A 22,493-nucleotide genomic window follows, 5' to 3' on the forward strand; every position below is an offset into this window, starting at 1 on the left:
TATTTCAAATCAGTATCCTGATTTTCCAGGCACAGCGTAACATAAAATTTACAGCACATCTTTTATCCACAGAAATTCTGTTCATTTTTTTTCCTACGAATCTGATTTCTTAAGTGGTTCTTATGTGGCCTTTGCTTTATTTGTTTATTTGTTTGTTTTTCTGACAGTGTATCAGTAAAAATATTGGACCAGGAAAAATTGAGAAGGTTCCTAAAGAAAATGCATTCCTGAGCAAAGAGCTAACAGTCAGTAATTTGCTTTCTTTTACTTCTTCAGGAAAGTATTTAAACTTAAAAGTATGATACAATGAAATATATAATTTCTTTTTTCTTTATTTGAGCAGAAAAAATTAGCCCCAAAATATGCCTAAAAATATTTAAAGTGAGTTTAAATTTGGAAAATAAATAAATAAAATCTAGCCATCATAAAACACAGAATTTTGAAGAGTTACAGCCTCATTTAAAAAATAAAACACTGAAGCTCTGATATCACTGTTCCCCTTAGCATATGGGAGGGCTCTAAAATGATAAAAATTTAAAAAAAGGTTAATAATGCAGTGCTACTAAGGCTGATGAACACAGAATATATAAATTATGTTGTATTCATCTATTTATCTGGAAGAAACTGTTCATAGCAGAAATAAAGAAAATGTTAAAGAAAATTTTAAGATGGCACTTGATAAATTTACAAAAGTGGGGATTCCTTGCAGTTACATGAAAACTTTTCATTGCACAGAAAATTGTTTAGTGTTGCATGTTCTAATTTGAGAACACTCAAATACACTCTTACATTAAAAATTAATATTTTTAAAAAGCTTAAATATCTGTTCTGTTTTGTATGTAAACCTTCTTTCCCAATGCTTTTATTCTTTCTATTCTCCCCATCCATTCTAGTCTCTTGCTCCAGCTGTTCTTTTAACATGCATAGCCTAAGTCTGTACATAAATGTAGCTTTGTTCCTCCAGCAAATGCAACTGGATATGTTGTTTGTGAACCTGCGAATGGAATCTCTTTATTTGAAAGAGAATTTCAACATTAACTGGTTTGCTGAGACAGGACTGATAGATAACATTGCTCAAGTTGTCTTGGAATACAAGCAAGCTCGAGGATTACTGGTAATGCTTTGGTATAGTATTTTAAACTGCTCTTCTCTCTTTATTCCCAATAAAAATGGTTATATAAACACAAGTATTAAATTAATTAAGTAAAAATACATAGAAGATGGATATAGATGCAAAATAAGCGAACATAAAAACTTAAAATTAAATTGAAGATTTAAATAAAAGGCTCTTTTTTTGCCTCTTTAAATAAGAGGCAAAAGAAAAAAAAAGAAGACTGAGTTTTATTTCCTTTATGCCTAAAACTGAAATTCTGTAAATACACATTAGCTTAATGATGGAAAGCTGCTATTCTGAAGCTAGTTTCTTTATGCAGTATATGGTACTCTTGGTATATTTTGCCTCAGGAATATAATAAGTGTATCTTTTATTTTTTTTTTTATAATAGTCAATAGTTAGGTGAGTATTTTGTGCCCTTTATATATTCAGTGAGTGTGGATATTCCAATGCAATATAGCCTTCATTTTACCCTGCTCTGTAGTGTAATTTACTGTGCAACTTCATTATTTCCTATGTTATTTATCTTGATATTTAGAACTTCTGTATTCAGATGTATAGGTTACTGAAAGGTGCAGAAAAATGTCTGTTTACATCCAAGTATCAATAAAGCTGTTTAGCATGTCTATATCTGGTTCAAACTTTGAATAAGAGTTCAGGGCATGTAAAAAAGATAAAGATGCTATTGTTAAAAGTTATTTACTGAAAGTCCCTTCATAGCTCTGAAAGAATGATCAGATCTGTGTTTGGGTTAAACTATTGCATCGCAGAACAAATCCATCTAACTAAAAAAACAGTACATACCAGGTAGCAAGGAGAAGTAAGGCTAGCTAGACTGTCTCTGTCACTACTCTATTGCAGAGTCTGTACTGTCAGATTTACTAAATTAAGATACACAATTAGGTATGATTATGAGTTTATTGCATAACATATTTAAAAAGTGCATACTGGGATCCTAATTGTGCTTACGCATCCTCAGGCTAGGTAGGCTGAAATGAGACATTACTTAAGATTGTGATGGATCTGGAATTTTTGAGGTCAAAATAATAATTTTGATGACAGCAACTCTATCTCAATTGGAAAATAGAGACATTCCAAAATTCGCTGCATCCTATCTGTGGGATTGTGTTTCATCTCTTTGGATTATTCAAACATTAACTAGCCACAACAAATTGGTCTGTAAGTCTACTAAATAGAAGCATGCTTTTTCTCCAACAGTAAATTTCATCATCCAAGTAACTATGTTACTTGAGACCTGTGGGTGATAGTGGAGATATTCAACAAGAAATAAATAAATAAGACAAAAATATCCTTTTAGTTTTAAGCACAATTGCTATTTCCTATTAGTCATATTAAAAATATTGCTGCTTTTACATAGAAGCATATGTGCTGTTTGAATAATGTCATGTCTTTATCCTTTTTTCCAGCCTCTCAAAGTTTACATTCATGGTCCTCCCGGCTCTGGCAAATCTACCATTGCTAAGGAGCTCTGCAAGCACTACAAACTCCATTATGTTAGCACAAATGATGCCATTTCTGAAAAAATTGCAGATCTGGTCTGTTGCTGTTTTCTAATATTCCTGTTATTTTAATTTCTCAGATTTTAAGATGTGTGGCAGCATTTAAAATTTACTTATAATCCATTATTTGAGAATGGAAATATCTATCTTTCAACATATTGATCATCTCTGGCATTTGCACTGAAATCTTTTTAGAGAATGGAAGTTGCTCAGTATCTCACTGTTCATGAACACACATGAAAGGAATTATTTATTTTTTTCTTTTATTACATCTGTGTGTAAAGTAAATTTGGTTACAGAATTTCTGAGCCAACGCATATTTCTGTTCTTGTCATCAGGAGCAAATTGTGGCTAAAGAACCTGTCAGGGTGGAAAGTGAAGTAGAAGGAGAAGGAGAAGGAGAAAGAGAAGGAGAAGGAGAAGGAGAAAAGCTTGTAGAGGAGGAGGAGGAGGAAGAGGGTGAAAATATAGAAGAAGCAAAGGAATTATTAGATGCAATAAAAGAAAACATGCAGCAGAATAAAGGTAGGAAATACAAAGTATGATGATGGGATTCAGGTAGGCTAGTGCAACCCTATGCAAATGGAAATTAAGAAATAAATTTGTGTTCTAGAATTTTAGTTCCTATTAAAATCAAGAATCAACTGGACAAGAGAGAGGAAATACAATGAAGTGTTTATGAGTTGAGATAAAGAAGGGAGAGATCACAGAGTACTGTCATGGGCAAAACAGACCTAACTTGGGGAAATTACTTAAATGTATTGCCAGTCAAAATCAGAGAACCCACCCCTCTCTTCTCTCCAGAATTTAACTTTATTCATGATTCTCTGCTTCCTGCCACCAGCAGCACATGGAGACAGAGAATAGGGGTTATGGCCTGTTCATCACATGTTGTTTCTGCTGCTGATTCCTCCTCAGGGAGAGGAGTCTTTTCCCTGCTCCAGTTTGGGGTCCCTCACACAGCAGACAGTCGTCCACAAAGTTCTCCAGCATGAGCCCTTCCCATGGACTACAGCTTTTTATGAACTGCTCCATTGAGGCTCCCTTCCACAGGATGCAGCCCTTCAGGCACAGCCTGGTCCATTGAGGCTCCCTTCCACAGGATGCAGCCCTTCAGGCACAGGCTGCTCCATTGTGGGTCCTTCCACAGGATGCAGTCCTTCAGGCTGCTCCAGCTCGGGTCCCCCACATGATCCCAAGTCCAGGCACCAAGCCTGCTCTAGAGTGGGCTCCTCTCTCCATGGGTGTGCAGGTCCTGACAGGAGCCTGCTCCATTGTGGGCTTCCCATGGGTTCACAGACTCCTTAGACATCCACCTGCTCTGAGTGGGCCTCTCCATGGGCTGTAGGTGGATCCCAGCTCTCCCCTGGACCTCCATGGGCTGCATGATGACAGCCTGCTCACCCTGGGCTGTACCACAGTCTGCAGGTGGATCTTTGCTTTGGCACCTGCAGCACCTCCTCCCCTAGTTCTGCACTGACCTGGGTGTCTGCAGACAGGTTTCTCTCACAGATTCTCACTTCTGTCTTCCCTGGCCACTTTTTATTTCTGCACAATGACTTTTTCCCTACATAGATATTTGGTCACAGAGGCATTACTACCATCCCTGATTGGCTTAAATTTGTTCAGCAGAAGATCCATCTTGGAGCCATCTGGCATTGGCTCTGTCATATATGGGGGAAGCTTCTACCAGCTTCTCAGAGAAGTCACCTCTGTAAGTCCCCTGGCTAACAAAACCTGTCCACACAAACCCAATCCAACAATACACCTTCTATATTAAAACTGACATATTTAAAAAATATTTTGGTGCCTCTTTAATCATAGCACTTTCCTTTTTCTACTTCAGAATTTTTTAATAATGTCATGTTTTCTTCTCAGAGCAGAGAGTATAACATTTCTATAACATAAAGTAAAAAGCTGGTGAAATATACCTTTGTCAAACTTGCAATAATAAAAGTAGTTTAGTAAAAACAAGTGCACGCTAATATGAAATTGTGGGGGTTATTAAGAACCTCATACATCATTAAAAAGTAAATACTGCTTATTGAAGCATGGAAAGAATTTGTAAAAGATTGAAAAAAGGTTCCTTGCTGAAAAATATTAGTTACCATTTGTATATTAATAATGCCATGTAGTTTTGGTCTTAGTGTTTAACGTTTTCCATGTGATATAAAGTGATCCCCCATAAAAATGTGATCTGTTGCTAAGGGTTTAGCTGATTTAGATCTTGTGTATCTGCAAAGAAATGAACTTCTCACACACCTGGAAACATCAGTAATGAGACCTATGGCAGCATCTCTTCTGCATGATTTGATGTGTTGTTTAAAATAACAATGTCTTTAAAAATAGTTACATACTTTTATGATTAGAATGGTTTATAAATATCTTAGACTTTTAATAGTCAAAGCGAAATAAAGTAAGAACCAAAAGGACAAAATTTCAGGTCAAACTTGACTTTCCTCCTACGTATTTTCTCGGCAACGTAGGACAGGTAAATAAACTAATTCATATCACAACCTGTCTGAAAATGAAACTTGTAAAACCTACCTCATGTCTTTTTTGGAAGACTATCTTTAAGTCTTACTGTAAAATGAAAATAGAAAATTATTGCTTTCTCATGACTTTTTTTCTCTAAGTATTTCTTTACTGCCTCTATAAAAATCTGATTGTAGCATTCAAAACAAAACTAACTTCATGTTTAGATCATTAAGGACTAATGTTTATATCCTTATAAACACAAAGGTAATTTTATTTTATATCTACATTTTAATATTCCATAGATTGCTGACAATGCATAATATACAAATAGTAACTCAAAATATTTAACTTTTTGGGGTCTAAGTAGAAGGAAAATGTATTAAAATGTATTAAATGTTAGTAAAATAATTTCAGATCTCGTTTCTATAAACTATGCACCTATTAACCTTCTTTGTCTTAGGGAAACTAGGTGATGAGTATATCCTTAAAATTATGAAGGACAAGCTCATGTCCATGCCTTGTAGGAATCAGGGATATGTTTTAGATGGATTCCCAGAGACCTATGAAGAGGCAATGGAGCTTTTTAGAGGTGTGTACTGCTTGATTTGGTTTTGTTGCTGCTTTTGTTTTTATTGCTGCTGATGTTGTCATTATCATTGTTGTTCTCAGAGCCATACTACTTGAGTGCATCAGCACTGTAAAGACTGCAGTGCAAGATACAAAACTAAGTTTTGTGATGTGTGATTATTAGAATGTAAGAAAGACTGTAATGAACCTTATTTAATTTATGCACAAGATAATTTTTAGACTATCTTTCCTGGTAATGTAAAAAGTAAGTGCACAAGCATGGAGGATGCTCTCTTGTCCAGCTCCAATTAAGCAAGCTCTGTAGAAGAATTTCTTCATAATGTTTAAGGGCTACTGAATGAGGGGATCCAGCCAGTGCACCAGTACATATTTTGTGAGCCAAATTACAGTGTATTTATTAGGTAAGCTATTGTAGATACACACATTTCAAATTGTGAGCAAGCACTGTCTATACATTAAGACCAAGAATCATCTTCATGTTTAAATTATAACTGAGGTTTGAAGGTACAGAAGAATAGTCTTGTTCAGCTTAGTATGCTGTTCTGCAAATGGTCATGCTCAGCTGGTACTTTACAGGCAGTTTTACTGACTATTCATAAAAGCAGACCCTTAGTAGCAAAAACCATTTTAACAGAGTTGTAAAATATTTCTACTCATTGTTCTGAGCCTTGTCTCTATTTTTTGCAGAATAATTTATTGGGCAGGAGGAGAGGCCAAAGATAAGACAGCAGTTTTAAAATTGGACAGGTTTAAAAATTGTATGTGCATGTAGATACATCTGTGGTATAGGCAAACAACTACTAGTGTCCCAAGGTACAATTCTGGGGTGCCTGGCAACATGAATTACTTACTGAATTCTCTAAACTGGTGTCAAGGTTAAATTAATTTCCAATTGTTATTAAAATTTGGATATTGGCAAACCTGTGTTTTACTTGGCACATTTTTAGCAAATAAAGTGATATTGTTGCTTCAAATGAAAATGTCAATTATTTCTTACTTTTGTTTTAGTGGAAGAGGAAGAAGGAGAAGAAGAAGAGGAACAAGCAGCAGGCAAAATGCCTAAATTTAATCAAATAATCATACCTGGTAAGTTCAATAGATTTTGTTATAAATAAACTGAGTAGTTTAATTTTCTAATTAAATAAACTGATGAAAAATTGCTGCCACCAACAAGAAGTCTAAAATATTACTCCATCTGTCCCTGTTTAATTTAACTTAAAAAAAATCTATGTCATGTAATGCTGCTGCCCTCATATTTAAAAGTGAATAATTAATCATAGAATCATTTAGGTTGGAAAAGACCACTAAGAGCATCAAGTCAAACCCTAAATCTTGCACTTCCAAGTCCACCACTAAACCATGTCCTTAAGTGTCACATCTCTCAAATACCTCTAGGGATGGTGACTCAAGTCATCTCAACTTCTCCAACAGCCTATTCCAATGCTTGGCCACCTTTTTGTTGAAGAAGTTTTTCTTAATTAAAAGGAAGGGTTTGGTTCAGTTTCTGGGTTGTTTGTTTGTTTGTTTGTTTGTTTGTGGTTTTTTTGTGAAAATGCCACCAACTGTTGGCTGATAACAACAGTAGTGGCTGTCTTGTTGTGATTACAGCAGCTTAATGGAATAAAAATGTAATGCATTGGTTATGCTGAGAATTAAAATAGAGTGAATTTAATCTATGTAGAAATTGCTTTATCCTGCTGTTTTTGCTTGATTCCTTTGGAAATTTTGTATATATTCAAACAATATGTTCTTCTTCACAGAATTTATTTTTTCTTTGATGGCATCTGATGAATTCCTTATAAACAGAATAATACAACTTTCAGAGAGTGAAGTTGCTGGAACTCAATATACTGAGGAGCAGTTCCTGGAAGCTCTGAAACACTTCCGCAAGATAAATGCTGATGATGTGACAGTTCTCAACTATTTTGATGAACTTGAAATACATCCTCAGTTTGTTGGTAAGGAATAATAAAATTAGTAGATATAACATGAATAAAAAATTTTTGTTCTTATAAATGTAACACTTGCAAAAATCAAATAGTAAGTATCCATATATAAATAATATTTTTATTAACATTGCAGAATACATATACAACAAGCACATAATTATATACCTGCAAAAATATTCTTTTACTGTTAACCTGTTTGTAAAATTTGCATTGTTAGTTGTTCATTTTTGTAATTTTAATTATTAGAATAATTTTGTGACTTAGTTTACAGATCTCTGTACTGGCATCCTTTCACATATGTGTAAGAGTACATTTTCATGGACATATACATCATGGTTCCTTATATATTTTTTTTTTCTTTAGATTTATCCACTGATGCTATTGTTGTCCTCAAAAATTGGATTTGTTACCTGGTGGGCAAAAAACTAATAATTACACCCTGAAGAGAGGCATTGATTGTTGATTTCAGAGTTGTGCTAACCTCTGTGCTGGGTGGTAGTGCACAAATCAAATGCTCCTACTGTTGCCCGATTGATAAATGACACAAAACTCGGATAAATTTTGTGGGTGCTTTATTAAGGGCCCGGGATGCTGGGGGACTCACGTCCCAAAAACCCGAGCCCCCAAATTCACGTATGGGTGCTTCCCTCTTATACATGCGATTCACAACAAAGTCTCCAAGAAACAGTTCCCCGTTCCCCTTGCCTGGTCACAGACTCCTTGTGATACATTCCTTGGTTCACAAACAAGATCATTAATCCTCTGCTTATCTTATTCTAAGAGCATTGTCTGCTGCCTCCAGACAGGTTAGCATTCTTACTTTCCTGCACTAGTTTAATTATTTATTAAATCCCTAAGACTACCTGCTAGGTTACACACAAAACCCAACACACTTTCAACGGCTACAAAACTACTTTTTAACAAACCAGTTCACACACAACTCACTATAATTAAATATTTTGCTAAATTTCATTTCTTTTCCAACACTACTGTCAAAACTTTTGACTATTTATACATTTTACCAAACAAAGGGATTAGTGTTTATTGGCTAAATATTACATAGTTCTCTTATTAATTAGTATTCTTCTATTGGGTAATTATTCTCTTGCTTCCTATGCTCAGTGTTACTCTTCTTTTGGGTCAGTGGGTTTTTTGTGTTGGTGGTCCTTGAATATGTTGGTGGTTGTGATTTCCTCACTGCTGGCATTAACTTTCACCCAGCTGGAGCTGATTTCAGCACAATTTCTCAGTTGGCTTTATTCCTTTCTTCCTTGGGCGTTCTGCCAAATGCCCTTATGGCCTGCAAACGTTGCACTCTTTGTGTCCACTATCAGTGGTACATGCTTCTTCCCCAGTTTGTTAATGGCTCATTGGTCTGAGATCATTGAGTCTTGTTCAGGCCTACACCTTAACAAGGTAATTCAAGGAACAAGTAATTTGTTTTTGTAACACCTGGACATCATTTAGAGCAGTTTCATGGGTTAAACCTTCCTTCTTGTTGATCAAGCTTGAAAGTATGCAAAGATGAAACATCAAAGTACATAATTTCTTTAAAAAAAAAATTTACGTTTTCCACATTTTGCAACCCCATGACAACATGTGGGTAATCTGTAAATTAAGAAGCATTTAAGAAAATTACTAGAAATCAAAAGTGGAAGCCTGAGACTGAATCTGTTTTGCACTATACCTGTATGAGAGAAAATTTGTCTTCCCTACATACTATCTAGAAAATTGTGATCACTGGGAAATCTTAGCTATAATCTGATTATTCATGCCAGTGAGATCAGAGTGACAGCATTCTAAAGAAAAGGTGGGTTTTAGGGGGGAGAGGAGGAAAGGAAACAAAGAGGGGCGAGACCTCTGCAGCTAAAATCAAACTGCTGATACTTGCAATGTCTATTTGAGATGAATTATGAAAAGTTAATTGTCCAACCCCCTAGCCACAAGTGATTTTCCAAGATTTTTGTTTATTGTCAGTCATGGAGATTATTTTGAAAATAATAAGATATAAGCGTTGTTAGGAAGTGTAGTAGTGGGAGAAAATAGTGAGTTAGTGTAATTATTTTAGAATTGAGGAAATTCTACAAGTAAATGTATGAAATGGTAAATATTAAGGTCTGGTGTCACCAACTGGTCATATTCCTAGCTTATACACTTCCAGATATGCAAGTAGAGGCGCTGTCAAAGAATTATGCCTCAAGATTATTCTTCAACTGTAACCCATTCCAAATACAGAAACTCACTTGCCTACTGATTTTAGTTATTGCAGTATCACAACCGTGACAATCCAGATGGTTTTCATGTTGGGCGTATAGCATTGGTTTTCCTGTTCAAATGAGCATCATCTTTATGTCCTGTTTGTCTCAGAAGTGTCTCCTTACCCATGTTCACATTCCTGGTTGTTACCCATGGAGGCATGCAGGTGTGTTGCTTCTGCTGTAAAATGGTAGGAACAGATCACAAAGATAACTCAGCCATTAACCCCTCCATTCTAGTCGATGTTCCAGCTGGATTTTCAGATGCACAGAATTAAGTAGCAATGGATTTTAGCAGAGACCCAACTGCTTGCTCAGTTATATTCCAAAGAAGTTGTTAAAAATTGTGCCTGTGATTTGTTAAATGTTGTTTCAAAATAATGAATGTTTTTTTCCACCTTAAATTAAAAAAAATTGTAACATGGTTTTATGTATAATTTTTATGATTATTATTTTTTCTGAGTCTGAAATATGATTAGTACAAAGGAGTGGGCTTCAAGATTCTGGAAACTCAACTTTGCTTTGATGACTCACTATATGAAGCCTGCAAGTTGGTTGTCTTGTGTCTCATTTTTCTCATTTGCAAACTGGGAATGTTGACAGGCATGTTAAATCTTATACAAAAAGGCATGTTAAAGTTACAACAGCAATCCCTTTAAAGACATTAATTTGTGAACTCCTTCTCCAGTGATCTTTCTTCTCAGCTAGCATCAGTGCAAACTTCATTTCTCATTTAAATTGAATTAGTTTTTTAGGATAAATGTAGCTAATTCTGATTGCTGTAAAATGAACATTGTACCCTTCTGTGGCCATCCAAGAAAAAAATGCAGTCTTTGAGACCTCAAATTCAACATTGAAACCATTCTTAGCAATACTTTAAATGACAAGAAAAGTGATTTTCATTGTAATTTGTATGTCCAGGTGCAGCTAAAATTGTCGGAATGATGGGCTGCTTGCTATAGCAAATGTATTGCTTTAATTCGGAATACTTCAGGAAAGCAATTCCTGATTTTTGGAAGAAGAAGCTGTAAAATAAGCTTTATCACATAGAATTATGTTAGTTTCCTCCTCAATTCATGCTCAGACTTTGGATTTGAGGTCCAAATCACAAACAATTTAACTCTTGGAAAAATGGTATTAGTATTTGAGAGTCTGATTTGCCTGAATTGGTGATTAGAAAGAACTGTGAAAAAAGCTTCCTAAAGAGCTGTGGAGCTGGGGCGACTGATTTTTCATCTAAATTCTGTATTATGATTCTTCTTTTCCCCTCCATCTGCATGTCTCCTTACCCACTTCTGTGCTTTTACACCTTCCATTTCCTGCCCCTGAACAAATACTTTACCTCAGTATTCTCTCCCTTCAAACAACCACTTTTCCTCTTTTCCATGTACATTCCTGTACTGTTTCTGCCTCCACACACTGAATGCATACAGAAACTAGGGAGCCCTGGAGAAAGTCTTCAATCTTCTGTATTTTTTCTTTTTTCTTGTCAAGTTTATTGTGCAAGTAACTTCCAGCAATTAGAAGTAGAGAAGGAATAAATGAAAGAGAAGGTCTTGTTCAGTCCTTGTGTTCCTACATGAAGCTACAAATTTGTTTTGTAAATATAACACAGTAAGATATTGACTGGAGAAAGGTCTGTGTATTTGTAAATCTGTATGAGTGAAACCATCGGAGTTTGTGCCACATCCTAACAACCTATTGTGTAGCATTCAGGGAGGAGAAAAGGAGAAAACTGATGGTTTTGTGCATCTGGAGAAGTTGACATAAGATTGGTGCCAGGAACATCTCTCAGATATGGTAGTTGACCTCTTTTTTGGGTTCAAAACCTGGGCAAGCTTCAATGGTTAAACAATCGTTGTAAAATTTATTTTAGTATGTTTCTTCCTTACATCAGCTTAAAAGGCAAAGTATTTCAGATGAAACTGGTAAAGAAAATCAGATTTAGAAAACTTCATTCTATGTAACAAAAAGTTGATATTTATAAGCGATTGAAAACAACATCTTTTACTTTAAAATTCAAATAACATGAACACAATATATTTTTAGGCCTTGCATAATACTTGAGGATAGTTGACAAAACCTTGAAATGGTTCTCTCTTGTATTATTTAAAAGATGTAGCTGTATATGAAGATTTTGAAAACAGACTTGCTGTATCAAAGATCATCAAGGAAGTTGGAGAACCTCGGAATTATGGTTTGACAGATGAAGAAAAGGAGGTTTTGCAACGCCAGGCAGCTGAGGAACAGCTTGCCAAAGAAGCTAAAGAAAAAGCTGAACAAGAGCGTAAAGAAGATAAGGAAAGGGAAGAAAGAAAGGAGAGATGGGAAGAGTGGGTAGGTTAATAATTTTTTTTTTTTTGAAAACATTATTATTTATGTGTTTTAGATGACTTCAAGTAATCTGTTATGTAAATACACTTGGGAAATGTAGCATAAATTCTCTTGTTCCTTGTATCCTAATTTAGGTTTGGGTTAGGCTATCTCCACAGTGCATTTCAAAGCCCATCTTACATAATATGCTTTTTTTATTACAGACATAGCATTTTTGTGCATTTTGGTATCAGCATGTCTTTAAAACACTTTTATAGTACTCTTGTTGCTGCTGTGCTGTAGCTCTTCTATTTTACCATTTATAAATATCTACTACAATCAGCGGAGACTTTCCTTACCAAGTCGAACAGGACTTTTGCATTTGATCAGTTTACTTCTAAGCACCTGACTAAGTCTTAATTATCAAACTAGATTTTTAGCTCAACACTGACCCAATCTTCCAGCCTACACTGCAGAAAGGTTTCTGAGCCTGCAAGAACGTGTGTAAGAGCTGAGTACTCGGTTTGGTAAGGACTACCTGATGCAGTCTGAAGGATGGTTTTTGTTTGCTAATAATCTAATAAGTACTTGGTATATAGGCTAGCTGACCCCAGAAGACATGCTCGTGATGCTTTTTCCTTATTTAACTTTCCACACCCAAGGACAGTTTCGTTAAATGACCTGAAATTGGTACTGTAAGAATGTTCCTGTTCACACCCAAAGTCAGGCCGTTTCACCAGAAGGCAAGTCTATTGTCTTCTTCTAGAGTTATTTAAAAACAAACTAATCCTTCCTAGGAGAAGTCCTTTTCTTATATTTCAATGCCTATACACATCTATTGGGTAATAATATGCTGAAATTACTGACAATTAAAGAAAAATTTACATTCCTCTGATGTTGGCTCATATATAAGGGTTTTCTAACATCTGATTGTTTACAGCTTCATTCAGCATTAAACAGCATTTTGTACCCTGTGAAGTTCTTAAGAATAGCTAACACAATTTAGCTAGATTCAATCCAAGCCATCTACCTTTAAAAGTGCAAACTGCATTAATCAAAGCTGAAGTAGGGTTAGATAAAACGTGTGTTTAAGGTTATGATCAGATCTAAGCAACTGTTCATTTGCCCTTGACGCTGTAAATTAGCTGCTGTCTCTGAGTAGTGGCCAAAGACCACTTGCAAGATTTATTCAATAGCACTCCTGAATTGTGTGAATAAGGTAAAAATTGGTGTATCTGTTTTATCTGAATATTGCTTTTGTGTTATGCCTCGAGTATAGAAAAGCAGTCTTCAGAGTATCATCTGTTTGCTGTATCTCTATATGACTCAGGCTACTGATGAATAAAATGAGTGAAGAGAGGACAATGAAAATGAGTTGCAGAAATCTCCTGGCTAAAGCTGCTGCAAGTATGCATGCTACTAAGTGCTATTGAATGGAAGGAAGAAAAGCTTGCAGCAGTTATATTCCCTCATCCCTCTTACTTTTTGAGTGTAAAAATATTATTTGATTTAACCTGAATTCAGAAATAAATTTAGCTGGTTGAAACAGATGTATTTCACTGTGGTTTTAGTGACTAGTTTAGTTTATTTGACTCTCAAGCCCCTCAAAAACATTAATGAAATACGAATAAAACAAATAAAGGGAACCAAAGAGAAACAAACTCAACACAATTAACAAATTAAAAAATTAGAGAGCCAGGGCTCTCTACTGAGTAAAAATATTCTCCTTCCCTCCAGTTAAAATAAGCCTCAAGAAACCACCTGTGTTTTGCAATAGTACTAATTTTTGAAGTGCTACAGTGTATTTCAACTGTTTTGCCAAATACCTTATGGAAACAGGACCACTGGAAGACTTGAGACTAAACCTCCTTTTAGGTGTTAAAGAAAAAAATAAAATCATTTTAGTAAAGAGATTATGTCAGTCCTTATTATGTTCAATTCTGTACCCTCAGTGTGTTGTGTGCTCTAAATATAATAAACAGTTAATAATTATTACTGTCAGCTTGTTCTTTAAAGTTCTGTCCACAGCTTCTAAAACTATTTTTCCCCTCTAGACCAGCACTATTATTTAGCCAAATGTTATTTGATGGATTTTATAAACATATTTTTTCTTTATTAATTGTAGATTAAACAGCAGGAGGAAGTGAAAAAACAGGAACGAGAGTTATTGGAGGCCCAGTCTATTCCACTACGAAACTATTTAATGAAACATGTCATGCCAACACTTATGCAAGGCATAAATGAATGTTGTAGGATCAGGCCCGATGACCCAGTCAATTTTCTGGTAAGGTGATTATGTTTTATTTCTTAAATATTTTTGAATACTCATATAGACCCAAATAATCTCTATTAATGAAAGGACTTAAATTTCCTCCCCACTTGCAGGACAGTAACTAACTAGTGATTAGAATCTGCAGTTCTAGTGACCAGCAGTTATAGTGAAAATTAAAACCCAGGAACTACTCCTCATGGGATCAGCTGATACTGTGTATCAAGGGGAGGATCCAGTGTAGTTAAACAGTAATAGGACAAAAATCACTACCAGAATCTGTTTCCCCTTAGTATGTGCACTTTGCACATCCTATGTACCCTGACAATTCTGCTGTGCCATAGAGGACTACAAGTTAAAGAACTGTTTTACATTAGGCTTTCATTTCCACTAGACTGATTTGTGCCAATGAACCTGTTATGATATCTGATAGCTGGAGTTAGGTGCCTCAAAAGAGGGTCCACAAACAAAGAAATCCCTGAGCAATTACATCGTTACAATCCAGACTTCCCATCCCTCACAGGACATCCCTCATGGGACCAAGAGCTCTATGAGGCTCTGAGGTCTGGTTGCCCTTCATTGGTTTGCTCTCTGTTACCAAGGGTTTGCTAAAGGGTCACGTCCACACCCTGTTAGGTCGGTTTCAGTGGGCTTTTGGTTGGTCCTGGTTGTTACAATCATGTGGTTGTTACGGTTCATATACCATGACCTGTGGGCTGTCTACCCCAGCTATTAATTTTTAAGTAATGTTTAAGCTGCATCTTTGTCTATTCTATTATTAATGTTCAGATTGTTAGTGCCAGGTTTCACTGTAATCCATCTTTGACTTAAAAACCATATGGTTCAGATAAAGTTCAACCTGCAGCCTAAAGATTCTAGCTACTTATGCTTACTTTCAAATGATTTTAAATTTTTAACTCTTCAGAAAGCAGGACATCACTCTCCCCCCGCTACCCCCACCCCCTGGCACAACTGAACACGTTGTCATAATGATAAATGCAAGCTCTTTGGTAATTCCCTTCACAATACACACATAAATAAAGGAAAAAATCCTGTAGGACATTCACAGACTAATTCCAGTTGCAAATGACCTCAGGACAGTATCCAGCTCAACTTCAGGCTGCAAGCAGGGTCAGGTCATTGCATTCAGACAGGAATCCAGGTGGTGTAACGTTATTGCTGTGCTGCTGTTCTGCCTACACGTCCTGACCAAGCTGTTTACAAGCTGAAACAGAGGATTTTATAAATCAAGCAAAAGATTGAAATGAAGGCAGTTGTGTTACAATTCAACTTCAGGCACTAAGGAATGTTTTCTTTTTGCCTGCTGGTGAGTGATAGCTACCTGTAGATCTTCCCTAATAACTGAATAGCTTTTAAAGATCAGGATCAGTGGGTCTAGAAATCAGGTTCTAGGGTACTCCCTAGACCTTTCCTTGGAGTGAGAAAACTGTCATAAATGGCTCACTTCCTTCTCTTGCCCACGCTAGAAACAGTGACTGCTATGAAGAGTGTGAGTGAGGTCGGTGGTATTTTGGATAGTCTTTGGGGGAAAGTTTTCTCTCACATAGAGACATTTTCTGCCATAAGCTACATTTAATACGTTCTGCAGTGTTGTTTAAAGCAATGTTATCCACTATATCTTTGTTATTTTGCATATATTTTGAAGTTGGAGATGTGAAAATAATTGTAGTTTTGAAACTCTTCTGTTTACAGGCAGAATATCTCTTCAAGAACAGTCCTGATATCGACTGGAATAAACGTTAAATCCTAGCTGCAACAGGAATTGTGAAACAAAAAGGGAGAAAATTCCTAATACATTTTAGATAAAAAAAGACTTAGTTTCTCATGTTATTTTTGTTTAGGCTTACTATGCAATCTTCATTTTTATTTATCATACTTTATTACTATTTTGTACTGGATTTTTAATCCTCTTCTACAACATTCCATTTGCTGTATGTATTGATTGATACATTTACACATCCATATATTATTTTCCTAATCCTTAGTGAATGTAGGCAGCTAGCCCGAGAAAAACTTTTATTAAAAAAAAAGTATTTCTACTGAAAAAGGAAATAAATAGAAGCAGCAAACTCTCTTATTTCCCCTCCTAGTTACCAAGAGGCAAAAATTCACACAATACAGTCTTCTTGTGCTTCTCTGAAGATTGACTGGTAAACAGGTTACCAACACAGGTATGTCATAAAACCTGTGCTTTACTTTGGTATCAAACCCATGGCTGTAGAACTCATTTAATGATCTTCAGCATTCAACACTAGATAGATATTTTTTAGAGATTCTTGAAGAGTTTCCAGCACATGGCTGTCCTTCTCAGTTTTGCTGACTTCATCCAGCTGTCACAGGAACCATATCTGTGCTGACTGAGATCGAAGGGATTGCATACTTAGTGTAAAACAAATACAGGATTTTGTCAAAACAGAAGGCAAGGACCCTTTGTGCAAAGGGAGGGGGGAAAAGTGGAAGAGCTGAAAGAATAGTGATATAGAAACATTTGACATTTATATTGTCTTTGAGTATCAGAATTTTAGATGTGTTAATGCCTGATGTTTTTATTCAGATATATTCGTGTTTTTGTAGAGTATCTTATTTCATCTGTTTTCATAGTTAGACAAGTTGGGAATAGAATTCAGAACCAATATCTCCTACTCTAAAGAAACACATATTTTTGTGATCTATACGTCCTATATGCTTTCAGCCAAAGTCACCATTTGTCCTGTGAAGCAGTTGAAGATAAAATAATCGGTAGCTTTTGACACTTTTTTTAGTTTGAAAGTGCTATTTTTCAGAATAAAGATGATACTTAAAAAGAGAGGGTAAACAAGGTTTTCGCTAGAGTTACTGTAATGCACTGACTTTTCTAACAATAAAGTTTTGAACTAATCTATAAAGAGTGTGACTTTTGTATAATATTCTGAAAGTTTATGCAGGCTACTCCAGGCAGATGTTTCAAGAACAACTCTTACAATCCGTTCGCTTTGCTTTGCGCAGGGCACGAATGCTCAGTGAGCCCGACGGGGGCAGCCCAAGCCACGCACGGGGCTGCCTTTGAACGAGCCCCTTCCGAGCCCAGAGCGCCGGGCCGGCTCTCCGAGACTCTGCGGTGCCGAGCCGAGCCGAGCCGAGCCGGTCCCGTCCCGTCCGCCCCCGTCCCGCCCGGCCCCGCGCACGCGCCGCCCCGCGGCCGTTGGCGCTTTGTTTTCAAACCTCGGCCGGCGCCGCCGCCGGCGCCACCGCGACTACACTCCCCAGCGTGCCCCGCGGCCCCCGCCTCCTTCTGCGCACGCGCGGCCGGGCGAGCGTGCGCGCCGTGCGGGGGTGTTCGCAGCGCTGCGTCAGGGCCCCCCCGCCCCGGGACGTTGCTGTGGTAGCGTCCGGGCGCCATGTTAGAAGGCCGGAGGGGAAGAGGCGAGTGAAGCGGCGGCGGCGGCCGGGCCCGGCACAGCCGCTCCCTCCGCTCCCGGGGCCTGGCCCCGGCCCGTGCCATGGTCGCGGCTCCCGCCGCTTCGCGGGACGAGTGACCGGTCCTCAGGCGGCAGCGGTGGGTGAGGAGGAAGAAGAGGAGGAAGAAGGGGACGACGCGGCGGCGGTGGTGGCGGCGGCGGCGGAGGAGGAGGAGGAGGGGCCGGAGAGACGATGCCGTTGTAAGTCCGGGAGCTCGCGGGGCGCGCTCGGGGCTCGCGTTGTGCCGGCCCGGGCCCGGCGCTCCCCACATGCCCGGGCCCTTCCCCCGCGCGGTCCCCTCGGCCCGGGCGCTTCCGCTGCCGCAGTGTGCGGCCCTGGCGCTGCTGCCCGCGCCGCCGGAGCTCCACGCTTTCTCGCCCCCCACCGTGCGAGCCCCGGAGCTGATAGCGACACGGCTTTTGCCTTGTTGTCGCCGCTTTTGCGATCTCGCAGCGGCAACGTACGGGGCGGGGGGAACGCGTGCGGCGGCCTCCGCTCGCCGCTGCTGGCTCAGGGCGCACGGAGGGGCGAGACCCGCGTGTTTGTCCCTCGCTCGCCCCGGCCGCTAAGGGTGAAGCGCTTTCCCCCAGCCCCGTGAGGTCTCTCCCGCTGTGACCACGCGGGCAGTTTATCCCCGTTCCGGGCAGGAGACCCCGGGCCGCTGGTTCCGGGGGGCTCCCCGAGCCCGGCGTGCTGCCCTTGGAACCCCCCGCTCCCGGCGGCTCCGGGCAGCGCCCCCGGCCGGCGGACGGGCCCGCGCGTCCCTCCCGCCCGCCGCCGGCAGCCGCGGCGCCTGTGCGCTGCCCGGGCCGTGCTGTGACCCTGCTGGCAGTCGGGAATAACCAAGTGTGACCTTATTCAGCCCAGTTTGTTCGCTGATTTGTTTCTTTTACCGCTGGCTTTTTTTTTCGCTGCCTTTTTTTTTTTTTCCCCCGTCCCTCATCGCTGACGTTTTTACGAATTCTGATTGAGACGACAAAACTTAAAGCTCCTCAGTTCTGAAGTTCACAATCTTAGTATTTTATTACGCTATAGAGATCGAGGGAAACAGTGATGTGTAGGTTATCAAGTGACTTTTCAGAATAAGACATGTTTATGTATTTTGCTCGGTTGGTCTGTTTATTTGGTTTTTTGTTTGTGTGGTGGGTTTTTTTTTTCGTTGAAGGAGAAATTTAAAGAGTTTGTGATTCCACGCTCTTTCTCTCACTGTTACAATTTGGGATTATTCACTGTGGTTAAAAATATATCAACTTTTAAGTGGCGAATAGCCAGGGTTGTGTGTTGTGCTTGTTAATTCAGTCTGAAAGTTAGTCATGGGGTGGATGACATGATAGAAACTTATCTGAGAGGGTTTATGGCAGGGAAGGAACCAGTGGGTGAATGCAGGAAGGAAAATGGTTATGCTGAGTAGGTTCTAATGGTTGTATAACGAAGCGCCAGTGTCTTTATAGGTGAGTTTTGCACATGTTAATTATGGCAATGAAAAGTTACCAGAAGTCAGCTTTTGAAGTTGGTTAGGCTTTTCAGCCTCAGGAAAGTGGGAGGGTATTTATTCCACTTGCTTTCATTCTTAGCTTATTGTGTTGTGACTACATAAATTCCAAAGGCTTAGTAACAACATATAAAAGTTTGGACTACTTTTATGTGTTGTAATAACAGCCATCTTCAATTTTGAAAATTTTGGAATGATTTGATAATTTCTCTAGATATAGGTGTCTACGATACTTTAACTAGAAGCACTTAAATAACAGTACATAGTTACAGTGGCACCAAGTTATTTCTATTTTCAGTGTAAACATTATTTGGCAACTTAACTAGTACAGGAGATTTATTGTAGTTAGCAAAAATGGGCCTTTTTCAGTTTATGCATTTGTTCTGTCATTTGTATGTTTGACATTGTTGACTTGGTGTCATCCAGTCAAGACTTTAAAGTGAGTATTATAATGCCACTAAGTAGAAATGCTGGTAATGCTAATTCTTGAGTTTGTGAAGTGAAGCTTCTGACTTTAGAGAAGAGAAAGAGGCAGCTTGGGAAGATTTTTCCTCTGTAATTCTTTCCAGACAGTTGATTCTGTCTTCTGGACGATAATCTTGTTGAGTGAAAGTAGAATAACCCTATGTTACTGCCAAACTTTCATGGTGACAAAATGTTCTTTTTTTTTTTTTTTTTTTTTTTTTTTTTGCCTGACTTTTCAATATGTTGTTCAAAATGCGTTTTCAGCCCTGGTGTTTACAATTGACAGGCCTTGTCAAATCTTATTTCTTATACAACCAGAGGTTGTCATTTATGACTTGGAGTTCCGGGTTCTCCAGAGTTCAGCAATGTTCATATTGCACTTATTAACAAAAGTAGAAAACCAATCAAATTCTCCCTGTACGTGGTACATCAATAGTAAGACTGCTGATGCTGATATCTGGCATTTACAGAAGCCTTCAGTATTTTTTTAAATATTAAAATTTATTTTAGAAACTTTAATGACTTTTTGTTAGAATTCTCATGTGGGGAGTGCTAGGAGCTGTATAAGGAAGAAGTCTTTACAGAAAAGCTGATTAGAAACAAGGATGACCATTTCCCCTGTCATAAAGATAGATTTGAGTGCATGGTTAGGTATGGAATGGTCCTGTGCATTATCTGAAACATAAGATACCAGGGAAGGATGAATTCACTAAGCTGTTCATGTGTTTTGGTTGGATCTGGGGCTTATACAGAAAGGCTTCTGACTCAGTGAAGGTGGAGCTGTGTTTATGAGAGTGATGATTTGCTCTTTTCATGTAACCTGGGGCTTTCTAACCCTCCAAACAGAGACAACATGAATCTGTTTCTTGGTAAGGTGCTGAATGTCTGTGTGTGCTGAATTCATGGCAAAACACTTTGGAAATGTTTTGTTTTATTCTGTTACCAGAAGTGGAAAAGTGCTTTGAGGCATATACATGAACATTTTAAAAGTGCCATAAGATCTATAAATTTTAAGTATTATTAGTATTGCTAACTTCTATATTAGAGTTTTGGATTGTCATTAAGAGTTATTCTTTCCAGTGGACAGTCAAGCTGATTCTCACTTTTGAAGTAAGACTTCTCATTTTCTCTTTCACTGGACTTTGCTGTAGACATAGGCAAAGTCATTGTTTTCTTCACTTTTCCTTAGAGTCTGTCAGTTTACATGCTGGAAATACAGCATTGTATTTAAAATGCCTTGTGCTGACTGGGAATGGATAAGTAAGTGTTTCTGGGCAGAGGGAGTTGAGAATTTTATAGACTGTTAGTAAAGGAATTAAATTATTCTTAACTGTGGAGAGCAGTGGACTGACTTTAGAGGAATAGTTGCTATAACATAAAGTGATAGCTTAACTGAGAAGCAATTAATACAAAAATGTGTGCTGAGGATTAGATGCAAGGATATATGGTTTTGCAGTAGCTTTCAGTCTTCCAGTATCACTCTAAAAAAGGACTGAGATTATACCTGTTAGTGTAAAGGTACTGCACAGAACTGGGAAACCCAGTTATTTTGGGCTGAGCAGATTTCACCACTGAGACAAATTAATCTCTTAACAGTGAAATGCTTTGTGAGATTCCTAGTTCTTAGTTTATAGTCCCTGTTATCTTTTGATTCAGCCTTACTGAATTTCTTAAATTGCTCTTGAGTTTTTTTGTCTCCCATATAGCCATAAAAATTAGTTTTTGGTTCAACTGCTGCCTGTGCAGTTCATTAGCCCTTTCTTTTCTTTAAACTTGAGAAACTTCTCCTTCAGCTGTGTTAGTGAGATAGGTTGTGGATTGGATTTTTGTTTGCTCATGCTGCCTTTGTTGTTCTTCTGTGTGAACAGAAGAGCCAGAGAGCTCAGGAGAGTGTCCAAGGTTGGCAGAATGTCTGTGAATGAGCTTCTGCCATAGGTGAGCCTCTTCTGTACCCCTGTTACCTGCAATTGCTCCAATGCCTGTGTTCAAGCCAGTGTTTGTTTTGAACACCTCATACTGACAGTTGAGGACATAATTCATGGCCTGAATGGTCCACTAATATTCTGCTAGATATTGAAACTTTTATTTGGGGGGACAGCTGTATTGTCTTAACCATTTGAAACACATATTCCCAGTAACTGATCTGCACAGACTTCATTGGTGTTTCCTGCCTAGATTTTTGAAACTTCGTGTGGAGTGATGATGTAAGCATTAAGTTGGAATCTTCACTCTGAATTGCCAGTCACTCATTGCTGAAGGAAATTTAAAATGAAGCAAAACTCCTCAGCAGAGTTTGTCTGAATCTGGACACAGTGGAGCTTGAGCTCCATGATTTAGCTCCAGCTGGTTAACCAGATGGTGTGATGACCAGTATTGTTCCAGGAATCTGACTTGGGTGTCTTCATCAGCAAATAAAAAGGAGTACATTTTGCTGAGCTAATCAGTAGAGGCAAATAGAGAAGTGAAGATAATCATTGAGAATCCTTAAGTTGTGTACTTTGTCTTAGTATCTGGATGAGTTTGAAACTTGGGGGGATTTAAATTGTTATGTTTTTTTTCAGTATTAGGCTATGTATTTTTAATATTTCAGT

The 22,493-nt window shown here is 38.2% G+C and overlaps 2 protein-coding genes across 6 annotated transcripts in view; both read left to right on the top strand.

Annotated features, from left to right (window-relative positions):
- AK7 (adenylate kinase 7) overlaps positions 1-17,357 on the top strand; it is a 29,693-nt gene extending 12,336 nt beyond the window's left edge. Inside the window, exons 9-18 of one of the 2 annotated variants that reach the window (XM_058027148.1) lie at positions 168-245; positions 965-1,114; positions 2,542-2,670; positions 2,973-3,159; positions 5,573-5,701; positions 6,709-6,786; positions 7,461-7,658; positions 12,021-12,241; positions 14,343-14,501; positions 16,200-17,357. In XM_058027148.1, the coding sequence (XP_057883131.1) occupies positions 168-245; positions 965-1,114; positions 2,542-2,670; positions 2,973-3,159; positions 5,573-5,701; positions 6,709-6,786; positions 7,461-7,658; positions 12,021-12,241; positions 14,343-14,501; positions 16,200-16,250 (1,380 nt within the window). In that variant the 3' untranslated portion in view covers positions 16,251-17,357. The remainder of the gene's footprint in view (positions 1-167; positions 246-964; positions 1,115-2,541; positions 2,671-2,972; positions 3,160-5,572; positions 5,702-6,708; positions 6,787-7,460; positions 7,659-12,020; positions 12,242-14,342; positions 14,502-16,199) is intronic. The other variant, XM_058027149.1, reaches the window with a different exon arrangement.
- Positions 17,358-17,906: 549 nt separating this feature from the next.
- The window catches only part of PAPOLA (poly(A) polymerase alpha), a 44,134-nt gene continuing 39,547 nt past the window's right edge, over positions 17,907-22,493 (top strand). For 2 of the 4 annotated variants that reach the window (XM_058025653.1, XM_058025654.1), the window contains exon 1: positions 17,908-18,145. In XM_058025653.1, the coding sequence (XP_057881636.1) occupies positions 18,138-18,145 (8 nt within the window). In that variant the 5' untranslated portion in view covers positions 17,908-18,137. Of the gene's footprint in view, positions 18,146-22,493 lie in introns of all 4 variants that reach the window. The other 2 variants (XM_058025656.1, XM_058025652.1) reach the window with 2 other exon arrangements.

The sequence above is a fragment of the Melospiza georgiana genome, chromosome 6, assembly GCF_028018845.1.
Source record: "Melospiza georgiana isolate bMelGeo1 chromosome 6, bMelGeo1.pri, whole genome shotgun sequence".
Classification (NCBI taxonomy): domain Eukaryota; kingdom Metazoa; phylum Chordata; class Aves; order Passeriformes; family Passerellidae; genus Melospiza; species Melospiza georgiana.